The sequence below is a fragment of the Struthio camelus genome, chromosome 20 (assembly GCF_040807025.1).
Source record: "Struthio camelus isolate bStrCam1 chromosome 20, bStrCam1.hap1, whole genome shotgun sequence".
In the NCBI taxonomy this organism is placed as follows: Eukaryota; Metazoa; Chordata; class Aves; order Struthioniformes; family Struthionidae; genus Struthio; species Struthio camelus.
The window spans coordinates 5203206-5218603 of record NC_090961.1 but is presented as its reverse complement, the minus strand read 5'-3'; the positions used below and the strand labels follow the sequence as shown (position 1 = coordinate 5218603).

General features: G+C 43.3%; 2 protein-coding genes across 8 annotated transcripts in view; both read right to left on the bottom strand.

Annotated features, from left to right (window-relative positions):
• Positions 1-613: 613 nt before the first annotated feature.
• Positions 614-13902, bottom strand: GBGT1 (globoside alpha-1,3-N-acetylgalactosaminyltransferase 1 (FORS blood group)). Of its 3 annotated transcripts, none has more exons than XM_068915156.1 (7): positions 13524-13902; positions 11213-11328; positions 10002-10064; positions 8596-8646; positions 8459-8494; positions 6142-6276; positions 614-5683 (listed from the first exon to the last, which is right to left on the bottom strand). In XM_068915156.1, the coding sequence occupies exons 2-7, from the start codon at positions 11272-11274 to the stop codon at positions 4999-5001; spliced, it is 1032 nt and encodes a 343-aa protein (XP_068771257.1). In that variant the 5' UTR covers positions 11275-11328; positions 13524-13902; the 3' UTR covers positions 614-4998. The 3 variants fall into 3 exon arrangements, with proteins under 3 accessions (XP_068771257.1, XP_068771258.1, XP_068771259.1); XM_068915157.1 differs by lacking the exon at positions 13524-13902 and adding an exon at positions 12126-12304; XM_068915158.1 differs by lacking the exon at positions 13524-13902 and adding an exon at positions 12126-12274 and having other exon boundaries at positions 3859-5683; positions 8596-8898.
• Positions 13903-14770: 868 nt separating this feature from the next.
• The window catches only part of CCDC180 (coiled-coil domain containing 180), a 28804-nt gene continuing 28176 nt past the window's right edge, over positions 14771-15398 (bottom strand). For 4 of the 5 annotated variants that reach the window (XM_068915137.1, XM_009665750.2, XM_009665751.2 and 1 more), the window contains one exon: positions 14771-14961. In XM_068915137.1, the coding sequence (XP_068771238.1) occupies positions 14830-14961 (132 nt within the window). In that variant the 3' untranslated portion in view covers positions 14771-14829. Of the gene's footprint in view, positions 14962-14995; positions 15089-15398 lie in introns of those variants that run through there. The other variant, XM_068915138.1, reaches the window with a different exon arrangement.

The following is a 15398-nucleotide window of genomic DNA, read 5'->3' as shown; positions in this document are numbered from 1 at the left end:
GAACCCCCTCATGCAAATCCCAGAGCCTCACCCTCTCCTACCTTCCATTTTGCATGGAGAGTTCATGAATCCAGAGGACACAGAGGTGCCACAGGCACAGACTAGCTGCTGATCGCAGCTAGGAGCGCTAACGCTGAAACTACTCTCTGAGGGTTGGCTCGTGATGTGCCTCCTGGTTGGTCAGAGTTAAGGTTTTTCTCCCGCCTGGGACTCAGCTCCATCCCTCTCCAGTATCGCACTACTGCCTAAGGAAGGTTTCTGATAGCTCTGTCGCACTCCTCAGCGACTGCGATCAAGGCAGCTGGCTCTGGGCTGCTGACTCGTCTTCACAACGTCCCCCTGTGGTAGGCTCACGACCAGGGGAACTGAGGCAAAGAGAAGAACCAATTTCACCAGAGTCATGGTGGGAATTAGTGACAAAGCACAGTCCATCACATCTCACTTCTCCGTGGCTTTGTGCCAGCAGAACCAGTAACGCAGTGGATGAGGAACATAGCCAGGAAAGGAAGAGGTGCTGCGAGCGCTCTCACTGGCACTAGATGTTGCTACAGAGCAAACACATTCTAATTATAGTAAGTGTCATTGCTGTACAGTGAGAAAAACACGCACTTCAAAAGGTTTATAACTATGTAATTTGCTTCTGGGAAAACTCACCACAAAAAGCAGAAGGAAACCCTTTTAAAAAGTCATTTGTACTCATCTTTACGTTAGCCAAAGGTTCAGCAGCGAGGGGAGTGCTAGGCGGGTAGGCAAGCAGCAGAGATTTCTGGTTTAAAACTGCCTTTTTGCTCATATGGCTTGAAATTAGTGTTACTTGAAACGGTGACATTTGGTAGATCTATGTTTAATCTAAATATAGCACAAGAAAAGTTAAGTCAGTACAGAAGTACTCTCACATTCAGATAAGGAGGGACCTGGGCGGGTAGTCAGACATTTAAAAGGCACTCATCCAATGCAATTTGTTAGCAATGCTTTCCTAAACTATTTGATTGTGTGGACCTATGTGTGGATCAGAACTGTAGGATGGGTGGTTTAGTGCAAGTGAAGTGCAACCCCCTCCTGCAAATTTCTTTTCTGGCTTCTGCTGTCCCTGCAACCACCCATCACTGTCATTGTCACTCCACCCGGAGAGCAGCTGCTCCTCTCTGCGTGTTTCACCTCTGGGGACCGCACAGGGACTTGCTGTGAAGCAGAGCAGGAGGGATTCAGGTGAGAAAATAGTAACCTCAGTGCCTTGAGCTGCCCTTCGAGAGTAGAGCAAATCCCCACTCAGAAAGAAGTTCATTCTGTGTATCTCATTCACTAGTGAGTGACCAAGACTAGTCCCTGCACAGATATGTAACAAGAGAGAGTCCCTACCTTGAAGAAGCCCAAGGCAAGGCAAAAGGCAGGAGAGTAAAAACAGGCATTCTGGCAGGGAGCTCACAGCTTTCCAGCTCCTTTCTGCCACTAGGCTGCTATGTACAGCTTTTGCTGCATTAAGCTAGCCGCCAGAAACATTTGTTTTTCAGGCTATTCCCCAAGATGGTTTTGTGCAGGGAATATATAAGCGACGTTCTTACCTCCCTCATCCATGTCTACTCCAAGATTGTCTCTTTTCTCTGCCCTCCAGCTGCGGATAGCACACAGTGAAGGTATGACCAGGCCAGTCCTTTCTCATCTAAGTGGTCAGAAATGACATATCTGATAAATGTCAGGCAACGCTGCCTGTGGGTGGGTTACAAGAAACCCAAATAGGAGTGAAAAAAGATGCTAGTCTAGCTTAGTGCAAACAATTCTTGTCCCATCAGAGGGAGAGCAATAGGATTGTGGTCTGTCCCCACGGAGGATCACCTTCAGTGCGGGAAGTTTTCTGTTTCTTGCACCCCAGAGCAGCTTCTTCTTTGTGGCTGAACACACCAGGCAAGTCACCATGCAGAGACAAGGAAAGAAAACGCCTGTCAGATGGGTTCTTAAATTAGACGGACAATGAATGATGAGCCTGTTCCAGTCGAGCGGAAGGGGATAGACAGAACAAAGGGCCCTTGGGAAAGCAACAAGCAGCTGAGCTGAAGCTTGGTTAAGGATAAACAGGGCTGAGTCAGAAATACCTTGAAAAATGTATGATCAGATCCTTAGGCAGTGTAAATCAGCTGATGATTTATTTATATGTGCTGATTCACTTTTCATGCAGTACAAAGTGGCTGCTTCCAAATCTAAATTCCCCTGGCAGAAAGACACGGAAGAGATCATTGTCCAATATGGTGAGTGGAGGCAGATCCAGCCTGCAAGAGCGTCAGTCTGCTGCTTTGCTACTGCGTGCCTCAGTTTCCCCACAGGGCAACGGAGGCTAATGGGGAATTTGGCCCGGAAAGTAGCTCCTTGTGAAGCTCCCACACAGCTCCCAGATCTCAGGCTGCACAATCCAAATGAGAGAAGAAAAGTTTGCCCCGGTGTTGGGGGAAGGAGATTATTCAGAGGGAGACGATGACAAAAGTCCTGGCTTTCATTAATTAGAGGAGGACATGAGCTGATTCAGGGAGCATCTCCCACACTGTCCTGGGGAACGTTTTTCTGCAGTCACATTCTTCTGCTCTCTGGAGACACAGGAGTTCCTAGGTAGTTTCAAATCACAGCCCTGTCATGCAGAACTGTGTCACGTAACATGCAACAGAAGATCTTCCCCTGGGGAGAAGTTGCAGGCTTGCCAGGAAGATAAATATGTTTGGCACTGCACAAATCAGGCTATTACCTTGTCAGTCACAGCACAAGTTCTAGGTCTTGAATTCAGCCAAAAGATGGCTAGGAAGCAGAGCAGGAGACCAACACCTTTCACAAAAGGTTTCTCAGAACAGGTATCCAGAAATACATACCACCCTCTATCTCGCATCATTTGTGGTGGAAAACTTCCTCTCATGGAGACTTTAACGTAGGCTATGAATATCTGCATAGGAGCAAGACTTCAGATAATCTAGCATGGCAGAATAAAGTCTAGTGACCGAAAACAGACCAGTTTAGAGCAAAAGTAGGGCATAAAGGGAATTAACCACTGGTACAGCTGATCTATGGATTTGTGGCTTCTATATCACTTGATGTTTTTATTGAGCCTGCATGCTTTTCCAAGCAATCTAGCGCAGCTCAGCCACATATTGTGAGTTTGATACAGACATCTGGAGATAAAAATCATCTGCCTTGTCCTGTACAGGAGATCAGGCTAGACAGTCTCTGCTGGCTTGCAAGAGGAAAAACTGGCACAATGAGACCCTAGTTTCAGTCGTGGTCTCTGGACACAACTGTTTTCCAAGTAAGAAATAATTGGTATTAATTCTGGTTTCGGTGGGAACATATCATTTTGGAAATACTTAGATAAGGATCTTTCTTCCCCCTTGTGGCCTAGATGAGGTGCCTGGTTACCAAATGTAGACATCTTTACAAGGATTTCAGCTCTGTTTTTGATATATCAGATGCGTGTTTTCCTCCAGCACCATAGCACTAAAAACAGTCTGCAGAAAATATAAGCAGATAGATCCTTTGCTGGCTAAAGCATGAAGCAACAGACCCAGCTGCCACTAGGGGCTTTCAGTTGGAGGCATTTTGAGTATATTATCTATATAACGGGTACCCTTAAAGCTTTTCTAATTTGCCTTCTGGAAGATGAAATGGCCACACTGACACCAGCAAGTGCCATTCTCAGCTGATTCGCACAGGGCTGAAATGGCCTATTAAGTCATCTGCAATCAGCAATGGGGCCTTAAAGCTTTGAATGCTTGATACACTGCCATATAGCAATTTTCTCATGTGAAGAGAGGCGAGAACAGTCAGGCACCTCTTCCCCATTTTCTCTCTTTCTGCCAAATGAATTTTTTTCTTTTTTGTTTTAAACTGTTCCCTTAGAAACAGGCAGCTTAGCCCTTTCAGCCCTGCCGCTTCAATCGGTACCATATAGCATGGCAGCAGTGCTCAGCTCTGCCATTCTCGGCTGCTCCCTGCGGTCCCTCTCCCTGCTCACATTAAATGAGCGTGGCACAGACTCGCACTGCTCTTTGGTTGCACGCCTGGGAGGTAATGGGGAAGATGTTTATGGCAGATATGCTGCAGCAAGGGAGGTACCACCAATTATGCAGCCGTTGCTGGCAAGCCGTAGCGGTTCCCCTGTGTTGGACCCCTCTGCCTGTTTTGGGGGTGAGCTGTCAGGCTTTAAAGGCTGCACAGTACACGGTTCAGCTTCTCATCACGCTCATACAAAGAAAATAGTAACCCCAGCCCACTTCCAGCTCTGGACTGAGCCCGCAGTCTCACTAGAGCCCTTCATTATAAAAAGAAATCACTCTGCTTGCTGGAAACACATCGGCTCTTCCTGTCAGTTCCAGCAGCTTCTAGCCAATTTATTTTACAGAGCTCAGAGAAGCTGGAAAGGACTTAACCAATGGGATAAGCACATGGATCTCTCAATATCAGATTTTCTGTGTCAGAAAAGATTAAATGATCCCCAGAGACATGTGAACCAGGGAAAAGGTTCAGCGCACATCTGTGACTGGGATAAACAGAAAGATCAAATCTGGGTCTGAGCTGTGCCAGTTCTGCTTAAACCTGGCCCTCCAAAACATGGATTGGAATGTGGAAGACAATAATTGCTATATGAATTCATACTTATTCGTCCTGTCAGCCCAGTTTCTACTAGGCTTCAGTGAAGCACTCGGGCAATAGCATCTGCAGCCTTGCTATAAGGACAGCCTTGCATTTGACAGTGGGCCTTTTGGAGGCCTTTTCGTGTGCGGCAGCCACAAGTAGGGTACTTACAAGGACTAGGAACATAAAAACCTTGCCATTTTATCCTTCACCTTGGGTGCTGCTTCTGAAATACTTTAAGACACCTGAGCTCCAGAGAAACTATCCACATCTTCCTTTCTCAGCTCCGTCACAGTGGGAATAAAAATTTAGTGGGGCACGTTCTCTGGGAGTTAATATTCAGTGGGTTGGATTGCATGGAGCACGGACCTCTTTGGAAGGATCAGATGGTCAATCCCGTATCTCCTTGTAGTTCTTATCCACTGTGGAAAATCGAATGAGGTGTATTTCAGGGGGCTTGGACTTCCTGTCATCCCAGAGGTACTCTGGGGAGAGCACCTTGGAGGGTTTGTGGGAGAGAAAGTGCCTGTTGAGATGGCTTTCTTCCTGCCAGGCTGCCATGATCCCATTGGCTTTATCTGCCAGGATAGTCATGTGGCAAGTCTTGGTGAACTCATAGACCTTCTTTACCAGCCCCCCAAACACAGCTCCTCCATAGTAGAAGTCCCCTTCTTCCTCAGGGATGTAGGCTGCTGAAGAGCTCCTCCTCTCATAAGGGAATTGGCTTCGAGGGACATTGAAATAGCCAGGGTGTATGGCTGCCACCATGTCACCCAAGGTCTCAGCCCCCCAGGGATTGTGGAACACCATGTCAATGTCCAGGCAGAAGAGGTAGTCCACCTCCTGATGGCTTGTCTCTGCTATGTGCTTGTTTATGTTCTCCATCCTGCGCATGGAGATCTCTTGCCAGCTGTGGTATTTCTCGATGGGTACAACGACAAGACTTCGGCCAGGTTGCAGCTGGACATTGGGGATTGTCTCAGGGTTGTCAGTGAAGATGTAGTAGTTCACTCGATAGCCTTTCATGAAATGCTTCTCTGCTGACTCCAGGAAACGGCCCACAAATCTTGTATATCTGTGCAGACATAACATGTGAATAGCACAGGAGGGATAAAGGGTCGTGAGATGAATTATGGGGGATACTTTAGCGAATGCAAGGAGACAAGGGATGAAGAGTGCTGCCTAGCTATTGCTACAAGGATGCATATACTACACAGGCAATAGCTAGAGTACAGCAGAGGACAAAGAGCAAGTGGCTTATTCCTGCTTTAGCCAATCAGCTACCTATCTATAGCTCCACCTCCCACAGCATAGGCTAGTTCTCCAAAAATATTGACTGCGTTTCAAGTACCTGGAGAGTTAAATCTGTTATTATGTAGGCTTATACAAGTATGGACATGACACATCGGCATAAATGTATCACAGAATGGGGCAGATTGCAGCTCTGCTGAGGGCAAGAAGAGTAAAAATGTACCTCCTCTTTTCGTAGAGGAAGTACATTAACCCAAGAACTATGCTTAATGAGTCACTCACTTTCCAATGGCAAACGCTGTCACCCCTACGGTGAGATTCAGAGGCGTGTAGGCACGGTCCAGGACTTCAGAGTTGAAGGTACCGTCCCAGATGATGGGGGCCAGCCATGGTGTGAGAGTCAGCACATCCTGACGCCTGAAGGAAATGAAAGAGCATGTTAATGAAACGTAACTGTTCCCTTTGGTTTCAAATCCAGTAATTGCAAGAGAGACACTGTGGAAGCAGACAGAAGAAGAAGAATGCTGGTATCAGTATTAAACTCTTTATGGATAGTATTACATTCAGATCTCTGTCCCTGCCCTCCTCTTTAAGGTCACTGAGCACGGACATTTCTCTTCCTGGGATGAAATTCAGCACTGCTTAAGGAATTAGCAAAAGTTCTAGGCTCCACTAAAATCTCAATTAGGTCTATAGGACTTGTCTGCTGAGGATCGTTCAATGACCGCTGACCTCACTGAATGGCAAGCCATGTGTATTTGCTATCAGTCTGATGCAGATTGCTACATATAGACATAAAATGCAAGTAACAATATGACAATTACTATAAAAATACCTCATTGCCACTGTGTTATTAAAACACAGCTTGTGGCATGACAGTCTATTTTACCAGTATTTATACATAGCTTTAACACATTCAGACATAATTTAAACTTTTGCATATGAGCCAGCATTCAAAATTATAGAAAATTCTTTGTATCTCCTGTGTGGGAGATCTCCTGTGCGGGTAGTGGAAATAATGAATACACATGCAGCAGAGTCTGATTATGTGTCATTGCAGCTATGCAATGATATTTCAAATTTCTTCTGTGTTTTCAGGGTCTCTGGATTTTCCTCCCTTTTTATTTTTTGAAGAAAATGTAATTCAGGGTGCCTGTTTCACCCTAGTTTGCTCACATTACCCCCTACCCCGACCATGATCTAGAGCACTCAGCTGATGAAATTTGTCATGCACATCACTAGCTGAGCCCAGGGGAAGCCATCTCCCACCTGACACCCTCACAGGGCAATAACAGCACAAGAACCAAACCAAGGGACCTGTGGAGAGCATTTTGATGGCTGAGGTAGTGCTACGCTTTCAGCTCACATCTAATAGTTCCAGTCTGAGTGGACAGGAAAGCAACAATTTCATTTCCTTCTATGGTAAGGCATAGGATTAAAATATGAAAATTATAGGAGAAGAAGAATTTGGTTTGTAGAATATATATTAGCTGAGCTGTTCTCTTTCTGGGTCAATTATTCTTTTTTTTACAGAGAGGGAGGGAGAGGGAGGGAGAGGGAGGGCGAGGGAGGGAGGGAGGGAGGGAGGGAGGGAGGGAGAGGGAGGGATAGGGAGGGAGAGGGAGGGAGGGAGAGAGAAATCTCTGAGTTTATTCTTCCAAGCAGATTTTCTTTCATTTGATTTTAAGGGACTGCACTGGCTTTCCCAATGACTCATTTCTATGGTATGCATCCAACTCAGTGCATGCTAGAAAACTCCTTTCAGAAAATTATGGCACTAAAAGCTACATTATTCTCTCCTTATTTACTCCAGTATATATTAGCTGATTTCACACATTAATATATTCCAATAAGGAAAAAAGAAATAGACAACGCACATCCTGTTAAAAAATGAATTCTGTAGAGTGTGTTTATTAACTTTGTGCATTAAAACGGTGGCTGTTGAAGAAGAGCTGCTAGAGGTAACAGCCAGGTCACAGGAGCTGGTTCAAAGGAGACTGCTAACAAACACGAGCTGACAAGGAGTGGTTGCCTGAGTCACTTCTTGGCTGCAGCTGCCTAAAACCTTCCATGGCTGTTTAAACTCACTGCTCTGACTGCTTCTCAGCCGGACTTGTCTGTGTGAATGCCTAGAATTTGTTCCAGGGTAAGATTCCCGCAGGTTAGCTGAAATAATTGTGAAGGTCATGCAATGCACCTGTTTGATTTTGCCCTGAAATGGATTCAAAGCTCACCCACAGCTGGTTACAGCTATGATGCAGACCCAGAAGGCATTCCTCTCTGCCTTCCAGCTATTATATCTTCTAGCTCAAAAAAAGTCCCTGATGGCAATCATGCAGACAGGCTGAGTATGTGCTAATGTGTTAACTGGGAATTTTCAGTAGGTATGCTAGCAAGTATGCAGTTATTAAACTCAATCTTACAGCAGCATAGACAGCTGTAGACATAACCGTACAACCAGGCCTGTCATGGAACAAGGTACTGCTCAGTATATAGCAGGCTACTGAAACCTCGAGTTCAACAGAGCACCCAAACTAAAGTCAGCAGCTTTAACTTACAGGAGTAAGAGCCAAAGGACAGTTCAAACAAAGAAACTTACTTTGGGGCCAGTGCTCTTGGCTGTGGATAAAATAATCTGCAAAAAAAAAGAAGAAATAGCCACTGAATAATAGATGAATAGGCCAGGAAGGGAGGAACAGCAGTTTAAACATCAGGAAATAAAAAGCCAGTACTTACTGGGGGAAAAGCTGGATTGGCTTCTCTTCTCTGTACTGGAGTTTCATGGAGCTGCATGATAGGGTAGAAGAAGAAAGGTCTATAAAGCATTTCTTAAAACAAGACAGAGTTCAGCTTCAGGATCTGCTGTTGTACTGAAAGCTGTCCAAGTTCTCACCCCAGCTGCCATGCACACTGCTCTGCCTGGTATAGAGAGCAATGCACTGCCTTTACGCCTCTTCAAGGGCTGCCAGACAAATAACTGTTCTGAAGTAGCACACAGGACGGAACAGGGATAGAGAGATGCTGGCAGCTCTTAAGAGTCTGTGGGTAAATCAGAGTTTAGGGGTCAGAATCCAGGGAAGCACATGCTTGTTGGGGCTGCTAGTACTGGTCATGTATGTACTCCATTCCCTGCACTCCTCCCTGCTTAACTGGAAGGCTGAACTACCTGGAATACATCACACTTTAAACAGCATTCGGAGAAATATGCATCTTACTGGACACAGTGTTTTTCAGTAGCTTGAAATGCCTCTGTAAGAGATTGCATTTTCTATTTAAGCTTTTTAAAAGATTAGTAGGCCATGATAAAGGATGGGAAAAGCTGTCTCTTATCATGTTATGGGCTATGGTCCAATATGGCACTGAAGTCATATTTAGGCCATATACACTGCTCCTCCAAAGTGTAAATTATTTCTTATACAGCTTTGAGATTGCTTTTAGGACCCACACTAAGCCAATTATCCACGTGTTAGTTTGCAACACGCAGTACAGCCAACCCTTTAATCTGCAAGGTTTCTGGAGAAGCTGCCAGCTTTTTCTTTGTTCACAACAGGCCTCTGGTCCATGACTCAAGTGCTGCCATAACACAAATAAATACATAATGTGAGCGGAAAGCACGGATCATATATTGCAGAAGAGACCCACTACTGAGAGACTGGGGGATTGTTCCCAACTCTGCCAGGACCCTGTATTAGATTTTTCATCTCGCCTCTCTGACTTAAGTTTCTCCATCTAGTAAGCTGGGATACTTAAAGCCGCATCTCAAAGCACAGTGAGATCCTGTGTGTATATGTGCATGTGTGTGTTCAGACCCTGATGATGAACCCAGCGTTAACCTGTAAGTCACAGCTTCTGTGATGCACAACAAACAAGGCCCCACTCATGCTGTTCAAATACAGAGCTGTCCTGAAGGATGAGCAGATCAAAGCAGAAAAGGTTGCATTATTACCACTTTATTCCAAGATTTATCATTTTATAAAATAAAGAATAAATGACTATTTGTTTATAACTAGCTCCACTGTTAAAATGGTTACTCCCAAAGGTCCCTGGTAACCTCAGTGAAATGTACTGTAAGATTGTCAGTGAACTACAGTTCTTGTAACAGTGAACTGTATTATTCGTTATACACAAAACAGGATACTTACAAGATTTCAGGGCAAGGAAGGTAATATGGGAGGTAGCGCACTTTCCCGTTCTGAACTGTAATCCTGTAAGTGATAGGAAAAAAAACCGTTTTAAGACAGGTAGTATTGAAAAGTATCTTCCTAGGATTTTCCAAGATCTCTCCAGAATCTGGCATACATTTTAAGAAGTAACTCGGTTTCTCTACTCTACTGATTCACGTGGGACATAGCATATTCACCTTTAAACGTAATATACTGTTGCTAAGGCAGAAATGGGAAGCTCAAAATAAAAGGAGTCCAGTAGCATCCAGCTTGAAACGTAAGGACTAAATATTATTATTTACATCAAATGGTCTATAAAATGTAGGTCTACATGTTTTCTAAATGTGTACACAAATGTAGACACATAAGGCAATGTTCAAAAAGGGTAAACATACAATATACACTGGTATGACATTCTGACACTTCTCATCACTTCAAATGGTGTATATGTGTCCTTTTATTTAATTTGCATATCAGACAAACAGGCTGCCTAGGCTTTTTTCCTCCCTTCAATTTTGATCGCAGTTTACATGGCTTTTTATACATAATCACTTAGCTACTGATGAAACGCAGTCATCTACAATGTGGGATAACAGCAAATTACAGCATCAGAAATACAGTATTATTAGTAATGATATAATCATTAATAGCAATATCTGATCTCAGATTCTTTTCAAACAATGTGTGAGAGGCGACCAGCTGAGTTTTCCCAGGAGAATTTGCAAGGTATGCTCTGTAGTCAGTACTCTCAAAGCTACAAATATCCTCAGTGTTTGAAAGCTACAAACTTTCCCTAGTTACCTTGGAACAAGTTTGGACTGTTGGAAGAGAGAGATAATCATCTCTTTAAGGCCTGAGCTGAAATGTGACTGGAGTATTCTGTACTTGAACAGTTGTTTGAGAGTCAGATATGGAGTTAGCAACCTAACTTAGACACAATTGGTCTTTCTTCTTTCTCTTCTCCCATCTCTCTCTCCCTCTCTCTCTCTCCCTCTCTCCCTTTAGAGACTTCTTCCTCTGTTGCTACTACCTTATCTATTATATTAATTACTTTCTTACAAGGTCTAACAGGGACTTCTCACAAAGTGCACTGCTTATATTATTCTGTCATTACAATTTTTACTACAGCGTTAGATGTAGCCAGAAAGCTCATGCTATAAGTATGACCAGGCCTACCAGCAAAAGCTTACCAGATAAACGTAGTAAGGATGAATAGACAGACAAGAGATCCCACCGCTTTCCTGGAAATCATGTCTTCTAGAGCGGAAGAAGGAAAGGCAGCTTCTCACTCACAGCAGCTTTCAATCTGCAAAGAACAAAAAAGCAAGGGAAACTAGCTATAAATATCTCGCCATGATTTGTCATGGGAGCATGCAGTGCTCCAAGCAGTTTCATTTCAGGTACTTTTTAATTCAGTCTTTCTGAAATCAGGAACCTAGAAGGAACTGGATTGTAAGGGCCCTGCTGCTTATTTAGTCACCTAGGTTGTTCACGTAAAACACGTGAGAAATCTCTCAATTTCAGAGATATCTAATCACAGCTGTAGGAGGGCTGGAAGCCTTCCTGATTTAATTCTAGTTTCTGCAAATAATACCATTTCTTTGGTATCATTTTGCAGTATATTTGGTATTATTTTGCTTCGGTATTATTCTTTTGCAGTTTAATAAATTCACCTGACCCAATCATACCAGGCGGTAGATGGAGCAAATACAGTTACCATTCCAGCCGATAAGCACCAGCTTCCACCAAACAGTAATTACTGGACAGGTCCTACCAAACGTGTTTACAGGAGCAAGGCAAACTGCACTCTGATACAAGCAAGGTAACATTAGATGAGAACAACAATACATATTAGGCAACAATATTTCTCTAAGTCAGAAAAATTACTCCCCTGGCAACAGCCTGAAACCAACTTCCCCCTGCTCAGCTGTCTTACATTGAAAGCTCAAACTAATTCCCTTTCTGTTCACAGGAAAGTAAAGATTCCCATGGTGTGAACCATGGGCCACCTGTGACACACACACAAAGCCTTTGCATACGGCCTCCGAAGGGGCTTGTTACAAGTACGTTAATTATTATGTTACAGGCTACATTCATTATTACCTCTATGGATTACAGAGCTACTGTACTGCAGATAAGTCTTTTTTTGTGTGTGAATTCTCTTCCCTCTCCTCGGCATCCTCTGCGTCCACATAAAGTGTCCTTCTGCCAAGCTTTCCGGACCTCTGCTGTAGACATTAGCACAGTCACCCTTTACAGGAAACCACTTTCTAGCATGTGACTGGGGCCCAGGAAATGGAGGGGGGGGTGGGGAAAGGGGCTGGTTGTCAAGACTCTTTATATTTATAGAGTCAGCCGTGCTGCTGATAGGGGGAAGAACCAGTGCCGGTGCTACAGCTTTCACCGAGAAACAGCACAAAATCCCACTTTAAAAAAAAAAAAGGGAGGAGGGGAGCAGAAAGCAAGGCATTCTGCTTTTTAAAATCTTCATAGGTTTGTGCTGAGCAGTTCTGGGTTCTTACCTGAACGTGCTGCAGACCCACAAATACAAAAGGATTTGCAACCAGCCTTTCCCCTCTGACTGTTTTATGCTTTGACCAGCCTTATCTTACTCCTGTGCTAATTCTGCAATGAGAGCTGCTACACAGAAGTCAGGATTTTCCAGTGCTGACCCTGTGCCTGATGCCTTTCATGAGTCCCCTCTTCAAAGGAAGAGTTCAGCATAAATGAAAACAAGAAATGGTACCACTCCTCAGATAGTCTCTCGGGAAGTCTCATTTCTCTGCCTCCAACCACCCCATGCGCTCATCACCATGGCATAAAGAGACTGATAGCGTAGAATTTGGGTGATGAGAAAGGACAAAGAATAAGGAACAGACAGAAGAAAGGAGAGCAAAAATTATTCTCAACCTGAATGGCTAAATTAACAAATATAAACAGAAATGGGCATTCTGATTAATTTAGTGCCATTTCAGCTATTTTTATAGGCGTTGCGTAACTTCATAATATGTACTTATGCAGTAAACGTCTAATCCCTCAGGTAAAGTAACACATATATTATTTTAAAATACTACATCATTAGGAGCACAGCTGATGCATTGCCCTTTTGCATCATCACTTCTCTGTCGCTAATCCGTAGGAACACTGGAGTCGGCTGAGTTCAGAACGTCCCCTGCATCTGAAGACACCTCCTTAACATTTACTGTATTTGTCCTACACTGATTTACAATTTTAGGGTTCATAATGACTGCAAACAAAAATGAAATAGATGTGGTTGCCGTTAATGACAGAATCTCCTAATAAACAACCCCCCAAAAAAGGGCTACAATATTTCTTTATAGTTACTCAGGTTCCTCAAAGCTGTCCAGAGTTGTTTAAAAGATATATGTAGTTGAAAGTAGCTGTACTACTAGTAAATGAACTTGCATACCCTTTCAGACCAAAGCATGACATTATCTTCACACCCTGCCTGAGAAAGCATTCTGGATTGCAGAGAAATACCTGGTGTGTAGACCATTCCACGGAAGCATTTTCTTTGAAGATCAAGTTTTTCTAAAGCTGCATTTCAGATTTCTAAAACTGAGGTAGTAAGCTGAGAGTACAGTATCGTTCGGAATGTGAAGAAAGAGAGGATATCCACAGGAAGGACGTCATCTGGGCTGGTAAAAAAGTTTCCTTGCTCGACTCCATCATTAAATAGGCCGCCTTTAACTATTAAAACCTCAAGCCGTGCCATGACACAGACACTTTCAGCCTTGCCAGAGCTTTAAACATGAATTTTAGTCCAGATCCACTGCTGAGCTTCTAGCTCTTCAGTTTCTCACATTACAGCTAGCAGCACAATGAGTTAACTTTATTCTGGCTGAGATCCAACCAGGAAGCACTGCACGGAGTCTACATTTCATTTATAGCACATTCGCCAGAGTTTTCATTTCAAGAGGCAAAAAAATCTCCTTTTAGCATTGAGCTTGTTCAGTGCAATAGGAAAAAAAAATTATGCTGGACTAAATCTGTAAAACATCACTGACATGATTACAAACATGTTTGTTTACAAATGTTTGTTTACATCGTTTGTTACGCCTACAATGAATTTGGTCATCAGCATGCATCTCAGAAATGCTGTAGCATGACTACTGTAAAAAGTAGCTGGAAGGGCATAGACTTTTGACCTGTCTAGGCTAATATTCTTCAGGAATTAAAAAATGAGTGAATAAAAAACAAGAGAAAAAGAGAGAACGCAGAAAGCTTGAATACAGCTAATAATGGGATTCAAGGTTCTGGAAGTAAGCTCTAGTGTGGGAAATCATGGCATTTTCAACTTGGATGAAAGAATAAAGAAAGCACACAAAAGAATTTTCAAGGAATTGAAGAATGATGCAATTGGCCTGTTAACAAAAACATTAACGTTCTCAGAAAGGTGCTTGGGGTAATCCCAATTAACTGAGTAGAAGCTTATTGCAGTGCAGTGCCATGGAAATTCTGCCAGTCAGAATGACCATACTGAATCCAACCATGGGTTTAATCCATGTATACCTCGTCTCTGACAACCAGTACTATATGAAAAATTCAACGATACACAATGCAGATTATCCTGCCTACAATGGAAGTTTCCTCTTAACGTTCGTAAATCGGTGATAACGAGAAAGAAGTTTAATTATTCTCAGAACAGAATTCGCTGAGACATGTCCACAGACTACTTACTCACATTCCTCAATTACTCCAGCAAATATACAATATAATCATTTTTTCTTTGTTAGGAGCACATTTATTTGTAGAACAGAAATACATTAGCAAGAGTGGACTGATCTCAGGTATAGAGCTGCTTTATCTTCTGGATGGATCGTTTCCACCACTCTTCCCAGCGCTGAGTTGTCATCAGCTGAGCTGTACTTTCTTCCTTGATCTGGGTAAACTGCTGCTCAAGTTTACCTTTGTATTTCTGTACAAACAACCAAAAAAAAGGTGGTGGGGGGGGGAAGGGTAGTGGTGAGGTATAGTTTTATTTTGCCTAAATCCAGGTCCTGGTCCGCTGCATCAGATGATCGCATGCAAGCCACTTAGTTCTGCTGTCAAAGGCAGAAAGTATGTGAGCAATGAACTATTTATTGCCTTCCTTCCGTGTGCCTTTTAAAGGCTTCTAAAACAGAATTATCATTAATATTTAAATTTTGCTAAAAATGTAAGATCTTCATCTCACCTCCAGGAGCTCATAAGATTAAAGAGCTACCTTCTCTAGAGAAGTGAAAGGAAAGCATGCATCTCAAATAAACACAGAAAGAACTCTGGTTCTCCCTAGGACTTCCTAAGCCAGTGATATGAACTGAACTATTACAAAGCTGCTAAAAGGTATTGCACCTGAAGAGAAACTCGTGGACT

Excerpts from the sequence above, each read along its gene's own strand:
- GBGT1 (XM_068915156.1), bottom strand. The coding sequence starts at position 11,274 with ATGATTTCCAGGAAAGCGGTGGGATCTCTTGTCTGTCTATTCATCCTT. Across the intron at positions 8,647-10,001 it reads CTTCCTTGCCCTGAAATCTT|CTCCATGAAACTCCAGTACA; the intron begins GTAAGTATCCTG and ends CCTATCATGCAG. Across the intron at positions 8,495-8,595 it reads CCAATCCAGCTTTTCCCCCA|ATTATTTTATCCACAGCCAA; the intron begins GTAAGTACTGGC and ends TTTTTTTTGCAG.